General features: G+C 43.7%; 2 protein-coding genes across 2 annotated transcripts in view; both read left to right on the forward strand.

Annotated features, from left to right (window-relative positions):
- The window catches only part of LOC132577920 (collagen alpha-4(VI) chain-like), a 41,622-nt gene extending 40,576 nt beyond the window's left edge, over positions 1 to 1,046 (forward strand). Inside the window, exon 8 of the mRNA XM_060247710.1 lies at positions 445 to 1,046. Within this exon, the coding sequence (XP_060103693.1) occupies positions 445 to 1,046 (602 nt within the window). The remainder of the gene's footprint in view (positions 1 to 444) is intronic.
- Positions 1,047 to 3,915: 2,869 nt separating this feature from the next.
- Positions 3,916 to 25,808, forward strand: part of LOC132577922 (collagen alpha-4(VI) chain-like) — a 37,419-nt gene continuing 15,526 nt past the window's right edge. Inside the window, exons 1-8 of the mRNA XM_060247711.1 lie at positions 3,916 to 4,487; positions 11,086 to 11,426; positions 17,004 to 17,082; positions 18,078 to 18,223; positions 18,328 to 18,420; positions 21,372 to 21,425; positions 22,812 to 22,883; positions 25,618 to 25,644. Coding sequence (XP_060103694.1) covers positions 3,986 to 4,487; positions 11,086 to 11,426; positions 17,004 to 17,082; positions 18,078 to 18,223; positions 18,328 to 18,420; positions 21,372 to 21,425; positions 22,812 to 22,883; positions 25,618 to 25,644 — 1,314 coding nt within the window. The 5' untranslated portion in view covers positions 3,916 to 3,985. The remainder of the gene's footprint in view (positions 4,488 to 11,085; positions 11,427 to 17,003; positions 17,083 to 18,077; positions 18,224 to 18,327; positions 18,421 to 21,371; positions 21,426 to 22,811; positions 22,884 to 25,617; positions 25,645 to 25,808) is intronic.

Here is a 25,808-nt window from a genome sequence, read left to right on the forward strand (position 1 = left end):
CCTGATGTAGCCAATCCTCCTGGAGCTTACAGTAGGACCTATACTAAGAGCTCTGTAAGCTCTTGGAGAATTGGCTATATCAGGGCCTAATATGCAAAGGAGTTCCTGCTATAAAAAAAGCCCTGATCATGGCACCAAAACTTTGGAACTCCCTCCCCAGTGAGATTCATCTGTCTCCCTCTATTCATTGTCTATTCATGGCTGGCATGTGAAGATTTTTTTTATTATTTGGGATATCCCCAATAACAGTTATCTGCCTTCCTCCCTGGTCCTGGTGTTGTTGATGGGCTTTTATTGAATTGTTTTATCATTTTAAAATATGGTTTTAAATTGTTGAAATGTTTTTATGTGTGCCACTTTGGGGACACTGATCAAGTGGAAAGGTGGCATTAAAATGATTTATAAAAATAAATAATAAATAACTATCCTGCTTTGTTTTTTCAGCTGTTGAATGCCAAAGACCAGAAGTGGCCGATATCATCTTTGTAGTGCATGGGTTGAGTTTGCAGTTCCAGAGTATACAGCTGCTCATGAAGGCCGTTGTAAATAACTCAATTGTTGGAAAAGACTATGTCCAGTTTGGGGCTGTTAGCTACAACAGTGTTCCTTTTGAACATTTTCCTCTGAATAAGTTCTTGACGAAGACCAAAATAAGGGAAGCTATTGATCAAATGGCTCCTTTGCGTGGACAGGCCTTCACTGCAAAAGCTTTGAATTTTGCAAGGGAAAGGTTTGGTGCAGCCTACGGTGGTCGGACATCTTCTCTTGGCATTGCACACTTTCTGGTGCTTATCACTGATAAGCCAACTGCACCAGCAGACAAACCCAATCTTCATACAGCAGTGCAGGCTTTGAAGAAGGAAAGAATCAAGATTGTTGCCATTGGGACAGAGGCTGCAGATACGACAGAACTCAAAGAAATGGTTGGTGATGAAGGGGCATGGTTTTTTGCTCCAAGCTTCAGCATGCTGGGAAACTTACGCCAAAATATAACTCGTGTTCTGTGTGATGAATCAAAACCCGGTAAGCTGGTAACTTTGAAATGAGTTTTGCAAACATACACACTTAGTTGATAAGCGGTGTTGATAATTTATTGATAAAATGCACTATTGGGCATGGCAAAATAGTCACAGGCTAATAATTATTATTAGGAGCCCCATGGCGCAGAGTGGTAAAGCTGCAGTACTGCAGTCTGAGCTCTCTGCTCGCGACTTGAGTTCGATTCCGGCAGAAGCTGGATTCAGGTAGCTGGCTCAAGGTTGACTCAGCCTTCCATGATCGGTAAAATGAGTACTCAGCTTGCTGGGGAGAACAGTGTAGAAGACTGGAGAAGGCAATGGCAAACCACCGCATTAAAAAGTCTGCCGTGAAAATGTTGTGATGTGACGTCACCCAAGAGTTGGAAATGACTGGTGCTTACACAGGGGACTACCTTCACCTTTTAATAATAATTATTATTGTATGGCCGTGTGTGTAATATAGCCAGGAGATCCTAAGCTGATCTGGCACCACAATTTCTAACTCTTTTAGCATTATGCAACACTAGATGGCAAACTAGACTTGTTTTTAAGTCAAGACACATTTCAGAAATGGTTTTGCCATTGCCTGCCTCTGCATCATGCACAGGGCTGGCCTGACACCCTGAGGCACTCTAGGCAGACTTGCTGCCTGGTGCCTCTCCCAAAGTGCCCTCCCACGGCTCCCCCCCTTCGACTCCACGCCCCCTCCCCTCCGCACCCCCTCCCTCCCCCATGTATCAATGCCAGAACCAGCTCTAATGCCACGTTCCGGCACCCTGCCCACCCCCCGCTCCCTGCCCCCCCCCCCGCGGCATCCTGCCCGAAATGGCTAAAAGCGGCGGCGCCTGCTCGCTCTCTCCCTTCCTCCTGCTCGTTGCCGGCTAAAAGTAAGTTTTGCTGGCTTTGCGGCTTGTGCCTGCACGTTTTAACTCCTCAGGCCAGTGGAGCACCGTGGGAGGGGTGCGGGACGGAGTGCTAGGGGGGGCGGCGGCCCAGAGGGGGCTAGCGGTGGTTGTGGTGGTGGCGGGGAGGTGGGAGGGAGACAAGTGAAGCACTTGCCTGGGGCACTGGAGGGGGAGTGAGAGCCCAATTTGCCGTCCCCCACCTCTCGGTGCCCTAGGGAACCATCTAGTTTGCCTAGTGGGAGGACTGGCCCTGATCATGCCCCTGGTATCCCTTGATGGTCTCCCTTCCAAGTACTAGCCAGGGCTGACCCTGCTTAGCTTTTGAGATCTGGCAAGAAGGGGCTAACCTGGGCTATCCAAGTCACAAGCTAAAAAGGCTGGAACTTGAGTCCAATTACTTACATAATCACAAAATACTAATCTTTCTTTGCTTCACATTTCAATTCAGGTTCTAAATGACTAAGGGTCCTTACTGTCTAGGCATCTGCAATAATGTTATTTTGCAGTTTCAGCAAAACCATCTGGATTTGGTTGTATTTCAAGTGCAGAAATAAGCTTGAGTTTATAAGCTTAGCTCTGTAGGTCTGAAAACTCAAGCTATATGTGGCACCCCCTTTATGTTTCTTAATGGACTTGGAGGACTATAGGATATATATTTTGGAACATGTTCTGCTTCTTTGAGAGCTCACCCTTTAAATATCTCAACCCTCTAGCTCTCCTAACCTGCCCTTTCCTCCTAAAATCTCTGCCTTTGGGCCTGTGCCAATGAGAACTGCCACTCTGTGAAATATGTTTTTGCTGCTATCCAAGAATCCCTCAAAAGTTAGGGACTGAAGATTGTTATTTTGAATGTGAATTTCCAGCTCTAGGCAGGCCAGGCAGGCCCAACCAAATAAGCAAAACTAATGGTGGTAGAATTATCAGGTAGCTGGGAAATCCTTCAAGAAGGAACCCATAGCCCACTCCATGTGGTCAGAGGGCAAAAGCAATGCTATCCTCTTTTTCAGTTATCCTGACTTTAACCCCTTTTTGGTGCACTTCACACACATCCCAGGCTGTGCTTCAAGGGCAAATGAGACATGCTAAGCAGATTTGGATTCAGTGAGTGGCTGGGTATAAGTCATGCTGTGTTCCATGAAAAATGAAAAGTAGTATATAAATACAAGGACAGAGAATTAAAATGAAAAGGGTTGCAATTGAGAAAACCTCTCGGGTGGACAGAAAACAAGTTCCCCTGCCATAGACTCTATCTTCCTCTTGAGAAGGAAACTATTGCCCCTCATCATGGATGCAACATGATCTGGAGATGGGGTGGGAGTGTATTCAAACATGTGGCTCCCCAGTCATAAAGTCCAGCAAGTTTCTCTTAGGATACAAATAAAGTCTAATGTTATAAAAATGAAGCTTCTAGAAATATGGAACTCATTGATTTAATTCAGTTTCTGATTTCTTTTGCTTGCTTGTAAGTGCTGTTGGCAAACACCAAATCAAACACCACAAGAAAGGACAAAATGAGCAAAAGGAAGCTCCACAAGTCCCAGGTTGCAATCCTACTGAATTCTATAGGACTGTTCTCAAGTAACAGCCCAGCTTCTTAGAAATCAGTCTCAAGTTCAACGGCACTTTCTTCTCCAGTAAATAGACTGAGGTTTGTCGTCTGTGTAGTCTAGAAGGGCCAGTTGTAGAGATGCCAGCCTTCAAGTGAGACTTGGGGATCCCCTGGAATTACAGCTTGTCTCCAGACTACACGGATCAGTTCCTTCGGAGAAAATGGATGCTTTAGAGGGTGGGCTCAATGGCATTGTAACCCACTGAGGTGCCTGTCCTCTCTAGTCTCCACCTTCAAATCCCAAGAAGTTTCCTAATCTAGGTCTGGCCATCCTACCCCTCCCCATCCCCTTCCAGTAACTAGGGAGAACCTGGCAACTCTAGCTAGTTCACACATGCTTTCTTCATGAGGTAACATGGGTGTTTCTCTCTACAGTTTGTGAAACTCAGCAGGCAGACCTTGTGTTTCTGCTGGATGGATCAGCAAGCATAAGCAAACATAATTTCACGGCGATGAAGACGTTCATGAAGAACATTGTGAACAGCTTTGTCATAGCTGAAAACAAAGTCCGCATTGGGGTGGTCCAGTACAGCAGAAGTCCTCAGAAAGAATTTTATCTCAACGAATTCTACAGTGACACTGAGATCAAGAAGAAAATTGATAGCATTGTCCAATTGAAATTGACCACCTTCACCGGCAAGGCGCTCAGTTTCGTCAAGAAAGTCTTTGAGCCTGCCAACGGAGGCCGTAAGAACCAGGGGGTGCTCCAAGCCCTCATCGTCATGACTGATGGGGAATCCAATGACAGTGTGAGTGAGGCAGCCGTCACTCTGAGGAAGGATGGGATTAATATTTTCTCAGTAGGAATAGGAAGTGAAATTTCAGACTCCTTTGAGCTGAATCAGATTGCTGGTAGTTCAAAGAGAGTATTCAGGGTGAATAACTTCAATGAACTGGAAACAATTGAGAAGACAATCTTTAAGGAAGTCTGTGAGAGTGCTGATCAGCCACGAGGTGAGTCTGAGTAGTGTTTGTGGTATGCCTTTGCTGCAGTACAGGAGTATTAGCTTTTATTTGCAAAGAGAAAGGTTACTTGATTCTAGGTGATTTGACAGCTGAGAGGAGAAAAGAGTCTAAAGATTAATGACAGAGAATGAACTGAATGTGTTCAGCATATAGATAATATAGGTTATGTGCATCTTTAAAGGGATGTAAGAAGAAAAAAGATGAAATCACTGTTTGCCTACCTCAGAACAGAATCATCCAGTGGTCCTTACAAGGGCAGAAAGGCAGGGTGTGCATTTTGTAAAATAAAATAAAAGAGTGGGATTGAATTACCATACTAGCATTTAGGGAAAAACTTCTACAGGTAAGTATGGCTTATCAGTGGAATAAGGTACCTTAGATGTTTATGAAAACTTCTTTGCTGGTGGTTTTCACCAGGTTTCAAAGGTTAAAATACCTCTGGAGATGTTAGAAGTGCAAGACATTGGGCTGGATGACTGTGATGGGCGTGTCAAAATGCTGCCTGTGCTGAAGGGATAAGATCTGAATAGCCCTCCTTACCTGGTGGCACCCTGGCTTGAAAAAGGGATGCATTGCAGGGAAAACCTTTATGGCAAAGACCAGTGCAGAGATGGCAGGAAAACAACACCTACCCTGCCTGCAGGGCCACCATGGAAAGGTGGGATTAGAATGGCAAGTCTGCCCATGAAAAAGGAGAAAGCACTGCAACCACAAATGGGCTTTTTGCTGCCAGGTGCATGGATTCACCTGTTGGCTTGGCAATGTCTCCTGGGTTTCCATGCAGGGCTGAATCCTAGCCCACTGACTGTCTGGCCCTGCACAGTCTCAGCTGGGGCATGCTCATGATGAAGATGAGCTGGTGCAAAGAGGAATATGGTGAAGCAAGATGCAGAGTCAGGCTTAAGAAGGAGGAGTGGAAGCAGGAGGGGGCTGGGATGTTGATGCGCCCGTGCTTAGGAGGGTGGTCTTTAGTGACGCAAAGAATGAAGGTTGCACACAGTAGTGTTATAACCACTATATACAATTTATTTACACCTCTCACTCTCCAATCCGACAAAGTGCTCCGCTGCTCTCCACCATACATATCCCACACACAGTAAAGTGTCCTTGTACATTTATACATCAAGTCCAGCCAGGTAACCAATCAGCTTCCTGCTGAGTCATGCTGACTTTGCTCAGGCTGATGCAATCTGGCAACCAGCCACCTTCTGTCACTTAGATGATCTACCTGGCAGATCAGTTTCACTTTCCCAGCATGTGCTATAAACTGTTTACATTTGCATACAATTGACATGGGACTGGCTTCTGGAAGACAAGGAGATGGAGAAAGAAAGAGGGTCAGTCTGGAAGAGGAGGAAGAGAAGGAAAGGGAAGGCAGAAGGGGTTTACTGCTACCCTGGTGGGGACAGCTCAAAACCAGGGAACCCACAAGACAGCTGGATGGGTGACTATAACTACACTCAGATCATGGCTGTAAGAGACTAAGCTAAATAACCCCTTTTTGCATCATATCTCAGACCACCTCTATTATGAACAAAGCAGGAGTCAAGTTGCACCTTTAAGGCCAGGATTGTCTATACTTGTCTCCTCACATTTTGCCTTGGAACACATCACTCTACAGGCAAACATCTCTATGGTGCAGGTCGTCAAGCTTCTCAAAAAATTCTCCTTAATTATTGTGAATGTATATGTACCACCCTCTCTAGATAAGCTAACTCTTTTGCAATATTGGGAACACTTGGCCACACTCATGGAGGAATTAGAGAGGAAATTTCCAACTATAGAAATCATTCTAGTGGGCGACTTTAATGCTAGGGTAGGGAAGGACTGTAGCATATTTTTTAAAGCCCTTGATTTTAACCAAGACGACACCCTTCCACCCATTTTCTCCTATCCAAGATACTCCAAGGATAGCCTTCTAAATTCAGCAGGCATCTGTCTTACCAAATTTTGTATGCAATACAACAGAATTTGGTTAAACGGTTTGAATGGTTACACAAATTCAGGAGAATTCACCTTTGTCTCCCCGAGGGAGACAAAGCACACTTCATCAGATGAGGGGATCAGGTATTCTGGCTGGAATTGTGTCTCTGTTATTGCTTTTTGTTATGTATCCTGGCACAACGCCGGCACAATATGTTATGTATGCTTTTTGTTATGTATGCTTTTTGTTATGTATCCTGGCACAACGCCGGCACAATATAGCCCTGCTGACCAAGGATACCACAATGACCCATAGGATCCCTTCTGATGTTATGATAACCTGGCTTTTAGCAAGATCAGGATGAAAGGGAATAAAAGCTGTAGAATCCAGATGTGGTGGAACAAGTCAGGGGCAATGCTCAGTGGGCCACAGGTGAGCCCTTCAGATCAGGCCAGCAAGAGTTCTAACCCACCCAAAGGAGCAATTGGTAGTCCAATGACTAGTGTCAGTCAAATAAAATCCCATACATAGCACAGCCAGGAAGGAAGTCACAGACAACCAGCTCTTGGCCAGCCAGGAAACTGTCCATGTTTCCTTATGCAGTTACGGCTGCTGACAAGGCCAGGCTTTTTAGCCATTTGATGGATATTATAGGACCAGAGGGGTTAGGGCTAGGATTATGTTGCAGCTGTCTGATGGGTCAAATAACACACCCCGGTGCCACTTCAGGTTGGGTAAATGGTGGTGGTGGGGAGGCAGGAGCCCCTCCTTCCCTCATGGTGTGGTCCTGAGCTGAATCAGGCTTGTAGAATTTTACATGGGCGTTACCTGCACCTGCTATGTGGCTTTGGGGGGAAAGGAATATCAGAACATGGAGCTGACTTATTTACAAATGTCACCTGTAGTTTGGTCTAAAGTAATGGGAGGATAAGTATGACCTTGGTTTAAAAAATGTTCCACAAAAAAACCCTGAGTTCCACAAAAGCCTGCTTTAACAGCTGGGAAGGACTCTTTTGATCTATGATAAATTTAGTCAGCTGAAAGCAAAACTATTCTTACCAATGCAGAGTTCAAATGTTTTGAAAAAGGCATGTAGCCAGAAACAACCACGTCTGTATTTTTAGTAGGAACCTTAAAAAAACCAAACAAAACTAGTTCACGGTTGATGCAACAGTGCCTTCTAGTGTAACCTCCACAGTACTCAGCTGTGCCTTGAGAGGAGGTAATTCTGATTGTCTTAAGCTCTGAACCAGATACTCTAAAAGGTATGTGGGTGAAGACTTTTTTGTTTTGTTGTGCACACCCTCAATAATTGTTATTTGCCTCTTCCCTGGTTTTTGGATATGCTTGAATGAGATGGCAAGACTATTTTTCTAAAGTAATTTGACTACTCTATATTATTTATTCCCCTTTTTTACTTTGTTACACTTTTCAATCAACTGCTTTACAGAAACATGGTCAGTTTTCATAGCTTTACTAAGCTCTTTTCTCTCTATAAAGCATGTTCTACCAGAAGCCCCAAGCCCTTCTTCATTTCCAATAAAATATATTTCCTGTGTACACACAAGTTTTGAACCTGTTCCTTATGCATTTAAAGCAGGGCTCCCCAACCTTTTTGAACATATGGACACCTTTGGAATTTGGACACAGGTTGGTGAGCATAGCCACAAAATGGCTGCTGCAGGTGGTAGAGCAACCATGTCACTGAGTGAGATTATGCAAATCTCTAATAATAACCCTTCAACATTTCAGAAGAAAGCTCTTCTTAGCACAATGCCTTTTAAAATGAACACAGCCTTTAGAAATATTTTCTTACATGCACATAGCTTACCATCAGTCATGCAGTGAATATTCTTGTGTGATGGTGGCAGCAGCTGCAGTTTCTAAAGCACTCCTCCCCCAATCTGCAGAGCCGGCCTGATATCCAGTGGCTGACCAGAAGCCCTGCTGGGCAAAATCCTCATCGAGCCTCATGCACTTTTAAAAAACAGTTGGCAAGCAACAGGAAAGGTGTTGGTTGACCCCATGGTGACCAGGGCACCATGTTGGGAACCATTGATGTAAAATCTCCATGAAAAATCTGGCACAGAAAGGATAAAGTCACTTTAAGCATATAATAGTTAAGCATAGTATAGTGTTTAAACAAGCAAAGAAAAAAAAATAAGCACTTGGCTTAAATGTGTAATCGTCTTTTATACATGTTTGGCTAAAGACGTTAGCCTCCAGGTGGGACCTGGGGAACCCCCAGAATTACAGCTCATCCCCAGACTACAGAGATCAGATCCCCTGGAGAAAAGGGCTGCTTTGGAGCGTGGACTCTACGCTGCTTTGGAGCATGGAATTGTACCGCATTGAGGTCCCTGTCCTCCCCAGGCTCCATCCCCAAATCTTCAGGAGTTTCTCGCCCTGGACCTGGCAACTCTATGCTCAAAGAGTGACTGTAGATGTACCAAGTGTTTAGACGTGTCAGTGATGCTTGTTTGACATGCTATTTAATACACTTCTTCATATGGTGATTTGTACTGTTTTTAGAGAAGTTGAAGCATGGAAATATGAGCAGTGGTGGCCAAGACCTTTCTGGAACCAGAACTTGCTTCCTAGAACAAAAAGCTTTCACATGCTTTTAAGAAGACAAATAGGGAATGTCAAACTTCCCCCCTCCTCCTGTGATCGAACTATCCAAATCTTGAGTACTGTTTTTTTTAAAAAGAAATCCTATAATTAATTGCTGAGCTCTGTGCATCCAAATCAGTTCCTGCCACAATATGACACAGCTGTACTGAATGTATAGAAACATCTAGTCAAGAAGCAGTTGAGTGTTGCTCGATTGACAAATGCTTTCTGTGTAAAGGCGCAAGCAGACGTGTCAAAGTCTGCTGGTCTCTGCACATTTTTGAAGGGCAAATGGCATGTGCAGCTTTGATTCTGATCGCAACAGTGCGGAGAGGGAAGAGGGTGTTTCAGATCCTGCTTAGTGTTGCTGATTGAAACCAGCTTTCCCGTGCTACTGTTACCATTTTAAAGGGAAATAAACATGGCTTCCTCTCTTAAAATGCTAATAACAGACGCCTAGATTAAATCAGGGAAAAATGGGCCGGAGTTGGTGAAACAACCTCTCTTCCTGCTTGTGTGGCCACACTCTGAAGTGGGGCATGCTCAATTTCACAGTGAAATTCACAGTGTGAATGCAATTTCATACATGCTAAATAATGCACTTTCAATGCCCTAAAGCAATCATTTGCAAGTGGGGAGTGAATTGTTTTGAGTGAATTGAGAGTGCATTATTTAGAATGTGTGAAAGTGACCGTTTCTGCATTATGGTCTTATCTCTTTTTACCAGTGAGTTGAGTTCCCCTCTGATTATTCAACTTTGTGTCACTGTTCTGCAACTTTGTGTCACCTGTTCCGCTACTTTGTATGATCCAGGAGTGGATCCGACTGACTCATGTGTTCTACAGTTACTTCAGAAGCAGACCCTGCTGCCTCCTGTCATTCAGTTCATCATAAACAGCCGTGGCAGTAATGATAGCTCACCTCCTGTTTTTATTGGCTTTCTAAAATTTCATGGTAAACAGGAGGTCCTGGGATTGAATCCCAGCGGTGCCTCCTGAAAAGCTGCTTTTCTTTTGCTTTCGTAAGTGTGTTTTACTTTATGCCCAGCCCTCTACTCTTTTTTGGGATGGAACAAAAAAACATTGTAAAAAGGATCATGAACCCTTTAAATACCACTTCAAGCTGTGGCCCCTCAGTTTATGCTCTGAGACATTTTGTCAAAACTGGAGTCTACTGAGTGAGAAAACAATTTTTCTTTTGTAGCACAGAAGTATACACATCTATATTGTACCTGCAGGGGTGAGGGCAGGTTGTTCTGGGCCATACTTTTCCTAGGTTTTGGGGAATCTAAAACACTTTCTTCTTATGTGTTCCACTTGTCACATTCACTCCATTGGAATTAAACATCAGTTCATCTTTTGATGAAAAAGCTGAAGGTTAAGCCAACTGTCAGCAGCATCTCAGGCCCCTGTCACTAAGGTACCGTGGTCGAGACCCTCAGCCAGGATAAATAGATGAGTCCCTGAAATGCTCAGTTTATATTAGCCAAATACCCAAATCCTCTGATTACAACTTCTAATTCTGAATTCCCAGCATGTCATTTGTACTTAGAATTACCAGACCCCCTGGTAAAGGTGAGAGTCCCCCAGTGCCTGGCCCTACTTCACCACCACCCATCAGCTGGCCAGCACCATGGGGGGACTTACCCCCCAAAAGAGAGAAAATCCTCCCATGTGCAGCGACAGGTCTATGTGCATCCCACATGACCCAAAAATGATGCTGTCACTTCCAGGACATCAGGCACTTTAATATTTTGGCAAAAACTCTATGGTAGAAGGTAATTTACCATAGAGTTTTTGCCCTAATACAAGAGTGACACCCCAGCATCCCGGAAGTAAAACATCACTTCTGGATCTTGTGGCCAGTGACGGAGACAGGTCACTGTAGGTTGGATGGGCCTCCCTTCTGCTCCTGGCAAGTCCCCTCCCCATTGCCTGTCAGTTGCCAGGGGGGACCTGGCAACCCTATTTGCACTCCAAGGACCAACTGGGAAGATTGCAATGAAATATTATGTGTGTTGTAATAAAGTTGATTTCCCCTTCTTTACAGACTGCAACATCGATATTTCTATAGCAGTTGATAGTTCCACGCGTGCATCAACAATGCGTCTGAAGCAGACAATGCAAGCACAACTGTCCAGGCTAGTGCCTGTGATGGCTTCCATAGGCAATATCAGTTGCCCTGTTGAGCCTCCCATGAATATCAGGTTTAGGTACCAAGTGTTTGCTGGAAATGGTCAGCCCTCGTTTGACTCTGGCTTTGAAGCATACAATGAAGAGATCATTCAGAAATTCCTGGAAGTGCAGACCACAATGAACACTTACTTGAATAGAAGCTTCCTAGAGGGCTTTTGGGACAGATCACTCAGTCTGGCCTCTACTAAAGTGAAGGTAAGCACTTGCTTTTTTGTATGATGGGGAAAGTTCCAAGTAATGAGCATGTAGCTTGGAATGAGTTTTCCAATGGAATAAGTCATTCCCTGTTTTGTTCCAGGCATGCTGAGTCACAATCTCAGGATTCATGATCTGTTGGAAAATAAATTTCCATAGGTCAGATAATGTCATCATCCTGTGCTTTCCAGAGGGATAGTTAGTATTGCTTCAAAGAAAAAGGAAATTTCTAGACCTCAATCTCAAATAGCAACCAACCTGGTCAGGCATGTCTGTCATTTACCAACAGCTGCACGATGGTGGGGTTGGGATGAAACTGGTAGAATTGACTGCAAGGAACCTGTCCTAGTATCACTGTTGTAGCCTTTCCAGGTTGGTAAGTCCTTTTACCCAAAGGACCAGTGCTGGTGATTACCTTTAAAGCCCTATATGGCTGAGGACCGACCTACCTGAGGGACCGTCTCTCCCCGTATGAGCCCCAGAGAGCACTGAGGTCAGTAGGCAAAAACAGATTGACCACCCCTGGGCCAAAAGAAGTTAAACTTCGGACTACCTATGCACGGGCCTTCTCTACCGCGGCCCCTTCCTTGTGGAATCAACTCCCAGAGGAGGTGCGGGCCCTGCGGAACCTTGATCAGTTCCGCAGGGCCTGCAAGACCACCCTTTTCAAACAGGCATTCATGAACGGCTGACCAAGTCCACAAAGAAACATCAAAATGGTCCAGTCTGGAGATCCGCCATCATTACACAAACTGACAGGCATAGCGTCGATTAATAACGATACTGTCAGATCTAACTTAATGTTTTTAGACTTAGTAACTGTTTTAACTAATGTATTAATCGGTTTGGGGTTAATTTAATGTTTTGTTAAATGTATTGTTGTTTTGTTGTTGTTAGCCGCCCTGAGCCTGCTTGGCGGGGGAGGGCGGGATATAAATAAAATTTTACTTTACTTACTTACTTTACACTGTTGCAAACAAAGCTCCTTTGCTCCCTTGCCTGAATATTCTGCCCAGCTGTGAAACATAGCGCAGCAGCTGCAGCTGCTTGGTTACCACTCTGTGAATTTCCTAGCCAGCCTTGGCACAGCATGGCACTATGCCAGGGAGGATGGTGGGCTTTGGAAGTGCACTAAACTTCAGCTAGCAAGACCTGAGCAAGGTTGTTAACAATAGGAGGTCATAGGGTTGCCGTAAGTCAGAAGCAAATTGACAGTACTTACTGCATACACAAACCTAGAGCTGACTCAGAGCAAATATGCAAGGTTGTTCCTGCTTAGCGAGAGCCCTGTAGTGCAGAGTGGTAAGCTGCAGCACTCCAGTCGGAGTCCTCTGCTCATGACCTGAATTTGACTCCAGCGGAAGCAGGGTTCAGGTAACTGGTTCAAGGTTGACTCAGCCTTTTATCCTTCTGAGGTCAGTAAAATGAGTACCCAGCTTGCTGGGGATAAATGTAGATGACTGGGGAAGGCAATGGCAAACCACCCCATAAAAAAGTCTGCCATGTAAACATCGTGATGTGATGTCACCCCAGAGTTGGAAATGACTGGTGCTTGCACAGGGGACTATCTTTACCTCCCCCCCCCCCCACTTAGCAAATTCACAGTGTGTCTTTGGTAATGCAAAAACGGCTCTAGCTAGGACAAAGCAGTAGACAAGTGGCGCCTTTAAGACCAACTAAGTTTTATTCAGAAAGTAAGCTTTCGTATGCTCTAAGCAGACTTCATCAGACAAAATTCATCAGCTCTAACTAGGATTGGATTTTCTCAATTAATCTGTTCAACAAAGCAAATCTCTTTTGTTTGATACCATCAGTCTATGAACTGATCAGGGATATGTTTGGATTCAGTTGTGCAACTCAAGCAGCTGCCAAATAACCAGAAGCGGACTCACAGCAGATCAGTCCAGTTCATTCCCATTCCATCCACACAGCAACATAGCTGCACAGTAAAGCTGCAAAAGGGAGCTCTTACCCCTCTTCTAAACTGGCCAAGGACAGAATAAATGCTTTTGACTTCTGCAGTGAAAACAGGAGAAAAAGAGCTAATTTCTCTTCCTTGCCTTCCAAGCTGGGCGGAATCAAAGAGATGCTTTTGATCTCAAAAGGGAGGGGTAGAATATTCTGTTTTCTCCTCCCTCCCCTCTCTAAACTTGGTGGGGACTAGCATTGCCAGGTGCTGCTGGCCACTGGCAGAAGAATACTGTTGCCATCTCCAGCTGGGAAACTCCTTGAGATCTGGGAGTGGAACCTGCAGCTCTGTCCTGGAGTGGACAGGGACCTCAGTGGGGGACAGGGACCACAGTGGGGTAGAATGCCATAGAGCCCACTCTTCAAAGCATCTTTTTCTCCAGGGGAACTGATCTCTGTAGTCTGGACATTAGCTGTAATTCAAGAAGATCCCCAGGCCCCCACCTAGAGGCTGGAGCATCGCTATTGAACAAAAGGGAGAGCACAAAGACCTGTTTCTCTCTTTTTCTCCACAGCAAAGAAAAGCAAGGAAAGAACTGAGCTACTGATCACATCCTCCCCCGAGGTGCTGCACCTCAGCAAGCCTAGAAAGCAGCCAAGGTTCCAATGGAAAATTCAGAAGCAGCAAAGTTTCCAGAAGCCAACTTCCAGCCAATCGGCAGGGATTCTGCTCCTGATCCCCACCCCCTGGAAACTTTGCTGGGAACAAGGCAGAATTTCTCCAGTAGGAGATTAGACGCTGACTCTTAGCTGATCCCTCATCAGCTGGGAGCTGGCTTTTGATGGCTGTGACCAGTTCCCCACTAGGCTTGTTCCAGTGTCAGAGCTCTTTTCCCCCTGATGCTTCCGTCTGATTTAGCACAAGCCGCTGTGGGGCTGCGACTCACCTTTCCTCTTCCCCATGGCAAACAGAAACCGTTTTTCAGAGGATCTTGCTTGCCGCGGAAAGAGGTGGTGCAAGTTGCCATTCCACGGCAGCTTGTGCAAAATTGGACAGAAGAGTCAAGTGCGGGGGTGGGAGGGGGGTGGAAAGAGCTCCGATGCCAGAACAAATCTAGTGGGGAATCGGTCTGAATTTCAGTTTCAGTTTTATTATCATTATAGTCAGTGACCAGAGCCAACGTACAAAAACTTTATTAGATATACAGATATTCAAGTTAATTGATGCCTGTAAGTAGCCTCTTCCTGCGAATACACACAAACTGTTTCCAAATGGCCAAACAGGCTGTTGATAAGCCTCCCTGAGCCTGTCAGGGGAGGGCAGGATATAAATGTAATAAAATAAAATAAATTTGCTGCCTGATCAGCACTGGTGGATAGAAAGTGAGCCAAGTGAGCAGGCATTTAAACATCCCTAGCTCTAAACCTTCTACCCATTGCATAGAACAAAGTAGAACGTGGAGAGTTAGCTCCGCCATATCCTAAAAGATCTTATCCTAAAACAAGCCTGTTCAATTTGTGACACGCCCAGTGTTTTTATTCCTTCTGGAATAAAATAACGGCTCTGTCAAAGGCTTGCTGTTCCCAGTACATATTCTGCACTGGGTTTGATGGATCATGAGTTATGCCATCTGTGTCTCAAACACAGCTGTAATCTTTGCCACCAGCTCTAACAGTGTCCTGTAAGTTCTGAACAGAAAACCTAGTTATTTGCTAAAATCTGCTACATGAAGAAGATTGTATTTTTTTTTTAATGGACAGAATTTATATCTCACCTTTCTGCTCTCTCAAGGGCCAATAAGGCAGCTAACAAATTCAAAACACACACAACACAATCACATGTTAAAACCATCAAAACCAAATAACCCCCAAAGCATCATTAAAATAATGTCAGAATTAAAATACAAAGGCATAAAAGCAATTAAAACATTGGGCAGATCAGTGGGGAAATGCCAAAACAAAATCTTCACCTGCTGGCAGAAGATGGCAACAGAAGGGGACTGATGGATCTGATGAATCTGACAGCAATGACGATCCTGTGAATTTAGGGGGAGGTGTTTGTGTGTTTCTGCATTGTGCAGGGGGTTGGACTAGATGACCCTGGAGGTCCCTTCCAACTCTATGGTTCTATGACTCTATGAATCTCTCAGGGAGGAGGATTCCAGAGGTTCAGTGCCATGACTGAGAAAGCCCTCTCCCAGATTGCTACCCATCTAGTCTCAGAAGGCGAGGTTTTCCAAAGCAGAGTGTTTGAAGATGACCATAGTGGCTGGGTGGGTCCATAAGGGAGAAGCCAGCCTTTCAGGTATGTTGGTCCCAAACTATATAGGGCTTTAAAGGTCAACACCAGCACCTTGGATTCTGCCCAGAAGCAAACTGGGAGCTTGTACGGATGAGCCAAGACTTGGGTCCCTATGACCCATTCCAGTCAGCATCCTGGCAACACCATTCTGCTCACATTTATGGCTCTGAGCACTTCTCAAGGGCAGCCTTAAGTACAGCACATTGCAATACCGAGTCTAGATGTAACCAGGGCATGCACCACAGTGGCCACATCTTTTCTGCCCAGGAAAGGCCATAGCTGGCTAATCAGACGAAGTTGGTAAAAGGCACTTCTGTCCACAGGTGCTACCTGCTCACCAAGCAGTAGGACCAGATCCAAGAGCACCACTCCATAACCGCCTCCAGGCACTGGTTCAGGGTTTCTTTGTTGTTCAGTCACACAGTTGAGTCTGACTCTTTGCAACCCAATGGACCAAGTCACGCCAGGCCCTCCTGTCTTCCACCATTCTCCAGAGTCCGCTCAAATTCATGTTAGTTACATCAGTAACGCTGTCCAGCCATCTCATCTTTTGCCATCCCCTTTTTCTTTTGCCTTCTGTCTTTCCCAGCATCAGGGTCTTCTCCAGTGAGTGCTCCCTTCTCATTTGGTGGCCAAAGTATTTGAGCTCCAGCTTCAGCATCTGACCTTCCAGGGAACAGTCAGGGTTGATTTCCCTTAGGACTGACTGATTTGATCTTCTTGCAGTCCAAGGGACTCAAGAGTCTTCTCCAGCATCACAGTTTGATGAATCTGATCACAATTTTAAATCTGAGAAAAACTAGAGAGCTGCCATTTTTATTCTATTATCTCTTCTTTAGTTTTCATAAGGAATTGGAGGGGGGGGCAGAGAAAACTAGTTACTAAGGAAAGATAAGCATGATCCCCTCCAACTTGTCTATCTGTCCCTGGGAAAGCCCTCAGAATTCTCTGCAGTCCTCACCTGTTTTAAGTATGCTTATCTTTTAGCAAGTGTTAAGTGTGGGAACTCTAACCTGGAAGAACCTGGTTTGATTTCCCATGCCTCCACATGCAGCTGCTGGGTGATGTTGGGTCAGTCACAATTCTTGTAGAGTTATTCTCTCAAGAGCAGTTCTCTCAGAGCTCTCTCAGCCCCACCTACCTCACAGGGTGTCTGTTGTGGGGAAAGGAAAGGAAGGAGATTGTAAACCACTCTGAGACTCTGAGTGAAGGGCAGTGCATAAATCCAGTCTCCTCCTCCTTCCTGTTCTTCTTCTGTAATTAGTGGTGTAGCTCTGAAATATTTGAGAAAGTGTATGGTTTGGCTGATATATTGTCTTGTAAGATGTGTATTTTATCCCATCCTCATCACAAATGTTTCATTGCAGGTACTCCTAGTGTTTACGGATGGAGCAGATGATAGTAAGCAAAACCTCAAAGCAACAGCAGACTCTCTTCGCGCAAAAGGTATATGGACATTCTATAGCATTGCCTCAGCTTGGTTCCAGAGTCCCTGTTTGCAGGGAGGAGAAAGACTAGAACAAGGAAAAAGTGTGCCTTCTTTAATTTTCTCCTACTCATTATCTTTTTTACATGCACACAGACACAGCTTCTTAGTAAACACAACAATCTCAAATTGTTATTTGTTCTGATTTTTAAGAATGTAAGCCCTACCTTTTTGTCTAAGTAAATGTTCAAAGTGGCTTGCATTTTGTTTTATATATAGTGTATCTAACATTCATAGATTCATTACAGGACAGGTGAACAGATGGCAAGGATGCAAACAGAACTTCCTGTGATAGTTTTACAGTGCTGTTTCCAGAAAATCATGGAAAATCATGTGTATTTTATTGTGATTATTTATAAATTAAAGGTATCACTTATTGTCCTAGGAACAAGATAATATAATTTCTTAATTTCAGCTAAGTAGTATCTGGAACAACTAAAGCATGTCTACTTAGCTCTAATTTAAGGGAGCAGATGCAAGGGGCCATAGAGACTCACAAGGGAAAATGACAGAATCTAAGTACTATGGAAAGAACCCAAGAAAAACCAATAAGAAGGGTATTTTTTGAAAGAGTATCTGATAGAGATAAGTGCAAGCCAACTTTTTTTGGTTTGAGAAAATATAAAGTGTTACTTGCCAAACATGTTTGTAAATGAAGGGTAAGTTTTTCTGTACAGCTGCCTACTTAGGATTAATTAAAAAAATTGTTCTTCTATCAAGAACCCTTTTCTTCTCTGAAGCAAAACACTGAAGTGGTAGAGGAACAATAGGATCCACCACTAGAATTGCTTCAGAAAGCACCACAGTAGGAGGATCCATTCCAATTCTACAGGTTTCATTACATCAAACTGACCCCATTTGGTGAAAGACATCTATAATTCCATGCAGACAATAAATTATCTACAATCCTTTTGCTTGCTAGGGAATGAAATCAATAGCCCCTTTCTTCCTGCAGGGCTTGATGCGCTTTTAATGATTGGCCTGGAAAATGTTGAGAAATACAGTGAACTTCAGGAAACAGAGTTCGGTAGAGGATTTGGGTATCTGGAACCATTGCACATTGGAAATCCATTACTTCCAGGCATCTTATGGAGACAACTTGTAAGTTTCTGTATGAAAGAAGTAGAAAAGGAAAAGGTGCCCTTCTGTTTTTGATAATGTTTAATGAGTGATCTAGAATATGAGTGGTGTTTGTTGTATTGCAGGACACTATTGCAGAACGTAAATGCTGCAAGGTTTGCTGCAAGTGCTTTGGAGACGATGGGCTGGGGGGTAGTCCTGGACTTCTTGGAATAACGGTAAGACCAGGGAAGGGTGGCAGGACTTTAGGTATTGATTTTCACACTGTATGCTCCAGGAAGGCTGAAGCCAGCATATGGGATGTATCCACTAATTATATCTCCTGAAGAAGGGAAGTCCTTGTGCAGCACTGATTGACTCAAGCACACACACTGCTGGCACATCAGCAGTGACATTAGTTGTAGTCAAAGCAACTAAGCATGTCTGAACACTGGAGAAGGGGGCCTATATTTTCCTATGCATCAGAACCAGACTCTTCGTGTGCACCATCTTCTCGTTGAATAGGATGCCTATTGTCTAAGTTGAGACTTTCTTTCACTCCTCCTCTCCTTGTGATCTTGCTAGAAGGCAGGGCATCTCAGTGGGTTTCTCCTGAGAGTGACTATGCGAGACAAGTCCAGACTTTTTCAGAATATAGAACAAAAAGGAAAGGATATAAAGAGGGAAGAGTGCTGCTAAGTGAACATATGCAGAAGGAGTGCTGTCATGATACTAGGCCTAAAGCTAAAGAATGAGGAGCCCATAGGCGTCGCGGAAGTCTCTGTTCTGCAAAGGCCTTACATACTTGTGATAATATTTGTTTAATTATCTGTTTCTTGTTCACTCTGCCTGGCTTCTTCATACCTCTGGCTCAGCCACACATTGGGGCACACCCTGACTAGAGGGGGAGTTGCCTGGGAGCAGGGAGGGTGAAGGGAGCAGGAGAAAGAAGAAGGTATGTGGGGAGGAGAGATTCCAAGTAGGGACAACCCTGTCTGTGGCAAACCTGCTTGGCCCCACACCATTCTTTGACAAGTGTATACAACCAAACTTTTCAATGAGGACTTTGGGCATAGCAATCAGGCACGTGTGATGAATAGTTATCTGGTATGCTGAATGCTGTCACTGCACAGACACAAAACTAATTCCAAGCAAACCTTAGAGGAAATCCAAAGAGAGGCTTGACTTGACAAAAACCAGGCATTTTGTAAAAGGTCACTTTAAATGTTGATGTTCCCAAAAGTTTCCTGCATCGTTGATGAAAAGCCTCACCAAGAAGCCACATGTTCGGTCTTGTATGCTTGACTGAGAAAAATAAGTAAAAAGCAAGTCAAAGTGATCAGAACCATTCTGCCAGAGCTTCTCATGTTACTTTCACGATGCTTGAATGCATTAGAATGAAAAGTAAGAAATCCTCCAAACCACAAATGTGCAATAAGGATTAAAAGCCCAGCTCCAATTGGCACACATCTTTTCTTTCCAAGTATTCCATGAGCGTAAGTCAATCTGTTTTCTTTGTTAACTTTTGCAATTTGAAAAGTACGTGATTATTTTCATAGCCTTCTGTGGGAAGCTATTTATGGCTTGAACAAGGAGCAAAAGGACAGTCCAGTCCACACACAAGTCTAGTTGAGAGGGGAAATTGACTCAGCCCTCCTGTTAGAAAGAAATACTGGTGGGCAAAGACACACTCCATCACATTGCCTGTGTCACCAATTTGTGGGCTATAGGTTTTTAATTCAGGCTTCAAAGGAACCCTAGTAAATACAACAGAAATCCAGGCCAAAAGAGGAAAGTCCAGTTTCATTTGGCTATACAGAAAAGTACAGAAAGTCTCCATGCCTAACAAAAATATACTTAGCAACACAGAATGAATTTATTTAGTTGATTTATTTATAAAATGTATACTCGGCCTTTCTTTTATCAGGGCCACCAAAGTCACTAACCCTCTTCCCACTACATTGGACACAAGTGGGTTCACCTGAGGGCAAAGAACATTGGTGTAAGAAGCAGCTGGTTAATGAAGTTATTATTTTTGTGACAGGCAGGGTCAGTAGAAGTTGTTTAGCCACTCAAGTGCCTTAATTCCTGCTACTGTAGCTTAATCCATGCTGTCCTAGCAGCAGAGATTTTCCCTCTGTACCCCACTTTGGACTCCAATTTTATATTGTTCTCTATATCCCTAAATTTTCTTTTAAAAATTCAAGTAAATGTAGATTAAGTACCACATAGCGTTTCTACACTGCTAATTCCTTGAGGCCAGTGCCCATGTCATTTGTAAAACTATAACAGCCTATTATCTGATCCTGATCTCCTATTTCTCTGAGTTTATTCCATTCCATTTATTACTGTGTCAGTCTACCAACATGTGAATGTATTGTGATATCAGTGATTTCTCTGTCTGATGATTTCACTGCTCCAGTCTAACGGGGGTTGTGTGGTGGCTCATATTTTTGTATGCCAAATGAAAAGAAAGGATTTATTTATTCATGTCCTAATTTGTGGGCATATCACACTTGAAGAGGCATCCATTATTGCAAATGTTGCAATAAAACAACAGTAATCAGCGGAAACTCTCTGTAGACTGAATAAACATTGGCAATAAAATCTAAGAATGCTCAATAAAGCCAGAAGAATTGATGCAGAGAGGAAATTCCATAGTCTAAGAGAATGTGCAATGCCCTTCCCTTTGAGGTTCACTTGGTGCCTGTTATTTTCAATTAGGTGCCAGGCCAAAACATTTTGGTTAGTCAGGCTTTGAATTAACAGATTAATCTTTTAAATCAATATATTGTGTGCTTTTAGTCCAAAAATTGTTAAATTCATTCAGTGCTCAACAATCTTTTTTTTTTAATCTGACTTAAAAAAAAATGCTGGGTTTTAAATTTATAATTTTTAATGTTATGGATTGTTATGCAAGCTGCCCCAGGAGAGGTGCTATAAAAATTCCCTAAATAAATAAATTGAGGCCACAAGAGAGGCAGAAAGGACTGTTCCTAGTGCTGGCAGTGGGGGTACCTGCAGCAAAAGCTCTGTAGCAGAAGGTGGGAGATTTGTACAGTTGACTGACTGTGAGAGGTAGGCATTGTTTTGCCACCTAAGGATCTCCCAACAGCTAGTTCTACAGATGTTATTGGCAAGGTACAACCTTACTGAATTGTATTTCTCATCCCGTTTTCTGATCTTTCAGGGAAGGATTGGTTTTAGAGGATCACCTGGCCACCCTGGTGAGGAAGGAGGAACCGTAAGTATCACAAAGTTTGATGGATTGGGAAAATACCCCAAACACCTAAACAAAAGATGCCTGGAAATTAGAATTAAACAAGAAGAGCATCTGTGAAGACTTACAGAGGAGAGAAAATCCTATACCCCCATCCTCCTCCACTTCGTTTCTTTTTCTACCTGATTTCACAGTTCCCATCCCCAGCTTTTCCAATCAGCTAGTTTCTCCTCTTCCCTTCAGATGATAATTACTTTGTTTGTGTACATATATGAATGCACAAGTATCACTAGTTATTTTAAGTTTTTTAACCCATTAAAATGTTAAAATAACTTTATTTCTGGAAACTTGGGCCACCTGCCAGGTAAACATATACCCTACACCTGGGGATCCTGTCATCCTTCCCCCCTCCTGATTTTTTAATTTGCGCCATAGCTGTTTGATATATTCTGTGGTTCATATAATTCCAAATGTGGATGGTTCTTTTGAATGTTGTCATGCCTTGGAGCATGAGCTCGGAAGTCCATAATCCAAACAGGACCTTAGGCATTCTTGGAAGATGGCTTTAAGCATGTTACCATCATACAGTCCCCCATACAATATGAGAATAGTAATAGCGACCCACCATGCAGAGCTTCTGTTAGGATTGTATAAATAATTTACATGAAGTGTTTTGAACATGCAACAATGTATTTACTCTTTAAAATAGTGCTCCCTCTTCTTTCTCGCCAACCCAGGGGGGCTCAATGCCACTGATTCCCCCACAACACTAGTTACCAACTTCCAGAGGTGGCATTCTAGCAGGAGCTCCTTTGCATATTAGGCCACATACCCCTGATGTAGCCAATCCTCCAAGAGCTTACAAAAAAGAACCTTGTAAACTCTTGGAGGATTGGCTACATCAGGGCTGTGTGGCCTAATATACAAAGAAGCTCCTGCTAGAATTCCACTTCTGCCAACTTCCAGATGTGGCCTGGAGTTCTCCTGGAATTGCAACTGATCTCCAGACTACAGAGATTAGTTCGCCTGGAGAAAATGGCAGCTTCAGAGGATGGACTCTATGACATCACATCCCTGCTGAGCTCCTTCCCCTCCAGAAACTCCAACCTCAAATCGCCAGGAATTTCACAAACTGACAACCTCGTGTTCAGAGTGATATTAGAAATTTTATTATGCGATCCTGTACTTTTAATTTATCACTGTTAGGGATGATAGTTCCTGATGCAATAAAAGGTGTGGTTTGGCAGGCCCAGCAGATAAAGATGCTGCAGGTAAAATGCTAGAGTAACAAAAAATGTCACAGTTGTGGATCCTCTGCTTTGAACCAAAGAGGGTTCTTCAGGGCCAAGGGCTGATGACCCTAAGGAGTGATAGTGGCTAAACACTTGTTGATCTGTCTTTCTTCATTAGGGAGAACGTGGTCCAGCAGGTTTCAACGGGAAACGAGGAGAAGCAGGTTGCTCTGGGCAGCAGGGCCAGAAGGCAAGTGGATGGTCTTGTGTGTAATTTTTCCAGGGTGTATCCAAACCAGCATTCAGGTCATAATCCCCCCTCCCTTTCCAGGGGGCTACACTGGAATTAGTCTTTTACCATTTTCAATGCAGATGTTTCCTCCTTGAAGCATGATGAACTTGGGGCTTTATTGCCCTATGTGCATTTCACATGTTCTAGACCACAAAACCTTTTCTATAAAGGTAATTGGCTATACTATAGCAGTATGGTTCAGGTTCTTTATAAAGGGAAAGAGACTGTGGGGCTATTTACAGGACATATTATCTGGATGCTGCATGTATTACTGTGTTGCCTTGTTTTCTACAAATGTGGTTTTCCTGCATTGTATCTGCACTTTTTGTCATATATAACATGCTGTGTTTGTTCAGCTCTCGCAATGTTTCTTAACATTGCTGATTAGATGTCTCATGTTGATTGTATTGACTACTTCGAGTCTCAATGAGAAAGGTGGATTATAAATATAATAAATAATAAATGCAGAATGAGCCCTGACATATCCAGATAAATGGCCTTGAGATAAGGAGAATAACCTTTAGATGGAATCATAAAGTAGACGGGTGGAGCTTCAAATCCATGATGGGAAGGAGGATCTGTGCAATACAGATGTGCCTAATGAAACTGTGTTGTTGTACTTGAATGAAACTGAGGTTGTTGAACAAGACCCCTTAGAATAAGAATGCAAAGTCTGAATATAGTTTGGTTTCCCCTATTGCCTTACTGTATCATTAAGATTTCATAAAACCTGGGAATCCATAACCATTATAGGTGTTAGCTTAGCGAAGCTAAATAAGAGGCCAATTTCTTCTGTAAGGAATAGACTGTAGTTTGCTTGATTTCATTTGAATTTTACTTAATTACATTTCACCTTACAATTCCTGCATTTCATGATCCTTTGAAACCTGTTTCTTTTCCATAGCCTCATATATAAATATCTGCTTTGGGGAGGACCCACTAGGTCATGGGTTCTAGTCCACAAAAGCTTTTTCTGGAATAAAATCTTGGTAGTCCTTTTAAAGTGTCACTTATCTGTATTTTTGCTGTGGCAGACCAATACTGCTAGAATTATTGTATACAATCTAAAGCTGGATGTACACTTACCTTCTGTCTTGCTGGTTTCTCCCACATTCTATTTGAATATTTTAAATTTCTCCTCTTTGAATACCTTTAATGTAGTGGCATAGGGTTGGGCCCTGCCAGTTTTATTCAGTTCCCCTCCATACTATAGGCGGCATCCCACATTATTTCTGTATAGGTCCCACAGTTCTCAGCATAGCCTTTTTAGGTGTTCAAAGAAGATACCTCCTTTCTTTTTCACAAGCAGAAAAGCTGGTTGGGTAAAACTCACAGTATTCTGAACAATAAGAATATCACTGTAGCTCTCCAAACTTTAGCTTCCCTAGAAGGACAAGTGGTGGCACTCTTCTGTAATTCTGGGTGGTTATACAAAGAGGATGATTTGTGTTCTTCCTCTTATCTTCTCTGCATTTGCCCCCCAAGTCGGAATAAAGAGTCGGACACAAGGTATTGGTATAACTAAGGGCCACTTTATTAAGTATAAGAATAAATGGCAAGGGCAAACCAGAACTGCGGCCTGGTCAGGGCCAGGGGTTTCAACAGACTGCTCCCCTGCCATTAGCAGGCGAGAGACCCAGCCCCCAGCTGAAGCTGTGTGGCACAGCTCCTGCCAGGCCGGCTCAGCAAGGAGGCAAGCTCCAGAGGGCCCAACCACCGGATGCATGTCTCAATGGAAGACACCTTCCAGTCGAGCCTCACAGGACGGTCTTCATTCTTCCAACCCGGGTCATCATACCCGAAGGTTGATCCTGCCAGACCCCTAAACCCCCACGAGGGGATGCTTTCTGGTCCTCCCCTAGCCGCCCGGTACCATAAGCACAGTAAAAACCTGCCAAACTAAAGTGACCAACCTATTTAACAGCACCTCCCTATAGCCAAATCCACAATCCATTGACCAGTTATGTAGGGTAGGTAAAAAACACCCCAGCAAACTGCCAATCAGCTGGGGAGCAAAAAATTCCTACCTGGCCCCCCAAGATTATGAGACAACCAGCACTTGCCTACATAACAAACAGAGAGGGAGGGAGGGCCGATCAACAGCTGGCGACTGAGGAAGGGGGCGGATGGTGCTGCCGTTACTGCAGCAAGCCCTGCCCCCTCAAAAACGCACCCAAACAGGCGGTCAAAGTCCTCCCTTCACCTACCAGGGAGGCAAAGACATCCCAGCAGCCAAGCAGCATTGCTGCTGGCTGCTAGAGATGTATTTCATACCTATCCTACTTCATCCCTAGGACTTGCAGTAGATCACAGCAATTTAAGTAATAATACTTTGCCATATTTTGTTAGCTTATCTGTTGGGTGCGCAGAACTTCCAAATGCAGTGCAATCTCCTTTCCTCTGAAGCCCAGCTTAAAAGAGGATAGAGAGGGAGCTGTGCTGATGGCTGCTGTGGTTCCCTCTACTGTAAAGGACAGGAAAACTTGGTCAGGTTGCCTCTGGGGTGAGAAGCTGTTGAGGGTGGGCCCAATTCTTGCACAGCATGCATCAATACTGGGTCAGAAAAAATACTTGGGTTTTTTTTTTCCATTTTCAGTTTCCTTTTAGCACTTCAGAGAGATAATCAATATTTGGTTTCTGCCCCAAGTTTCCTGGCATAACTCACTCATGGCATGTTTCTTTTAAATTGCAGGGAACAAGAGGATATCGAGGAAATAAAGTATGTTGTCTTTTGATATATGGATCTGGTGTCACACAACTGTATGCATAAATATGCATATATTTCCCTTTAGCTGTTAGAACTTTATGAAAAGGGAACCCAATGTTTTCTGGAACATATGGTTTAGATAGCGAGTTTTGAATGTAGCTTGAATAGTATTAAGA

The sequence above is a fragment of the Heteronotia binoei genome, chromosome 10 (assembly GCF_032191835.1).
Source record: "Heteronotia binoei isolate CCM8104 ecotype False Entrance Well chromosome 10, APGP_CSIRO_Hbin_v1, whole genome shotgun sequence".
Taxonomy (NCBI): Eukaryota; Metazoa; Chordata; class Lepidosauria; order Squamata; family Gekkonidae; genus Heteronotia; species Heteronotia binoei.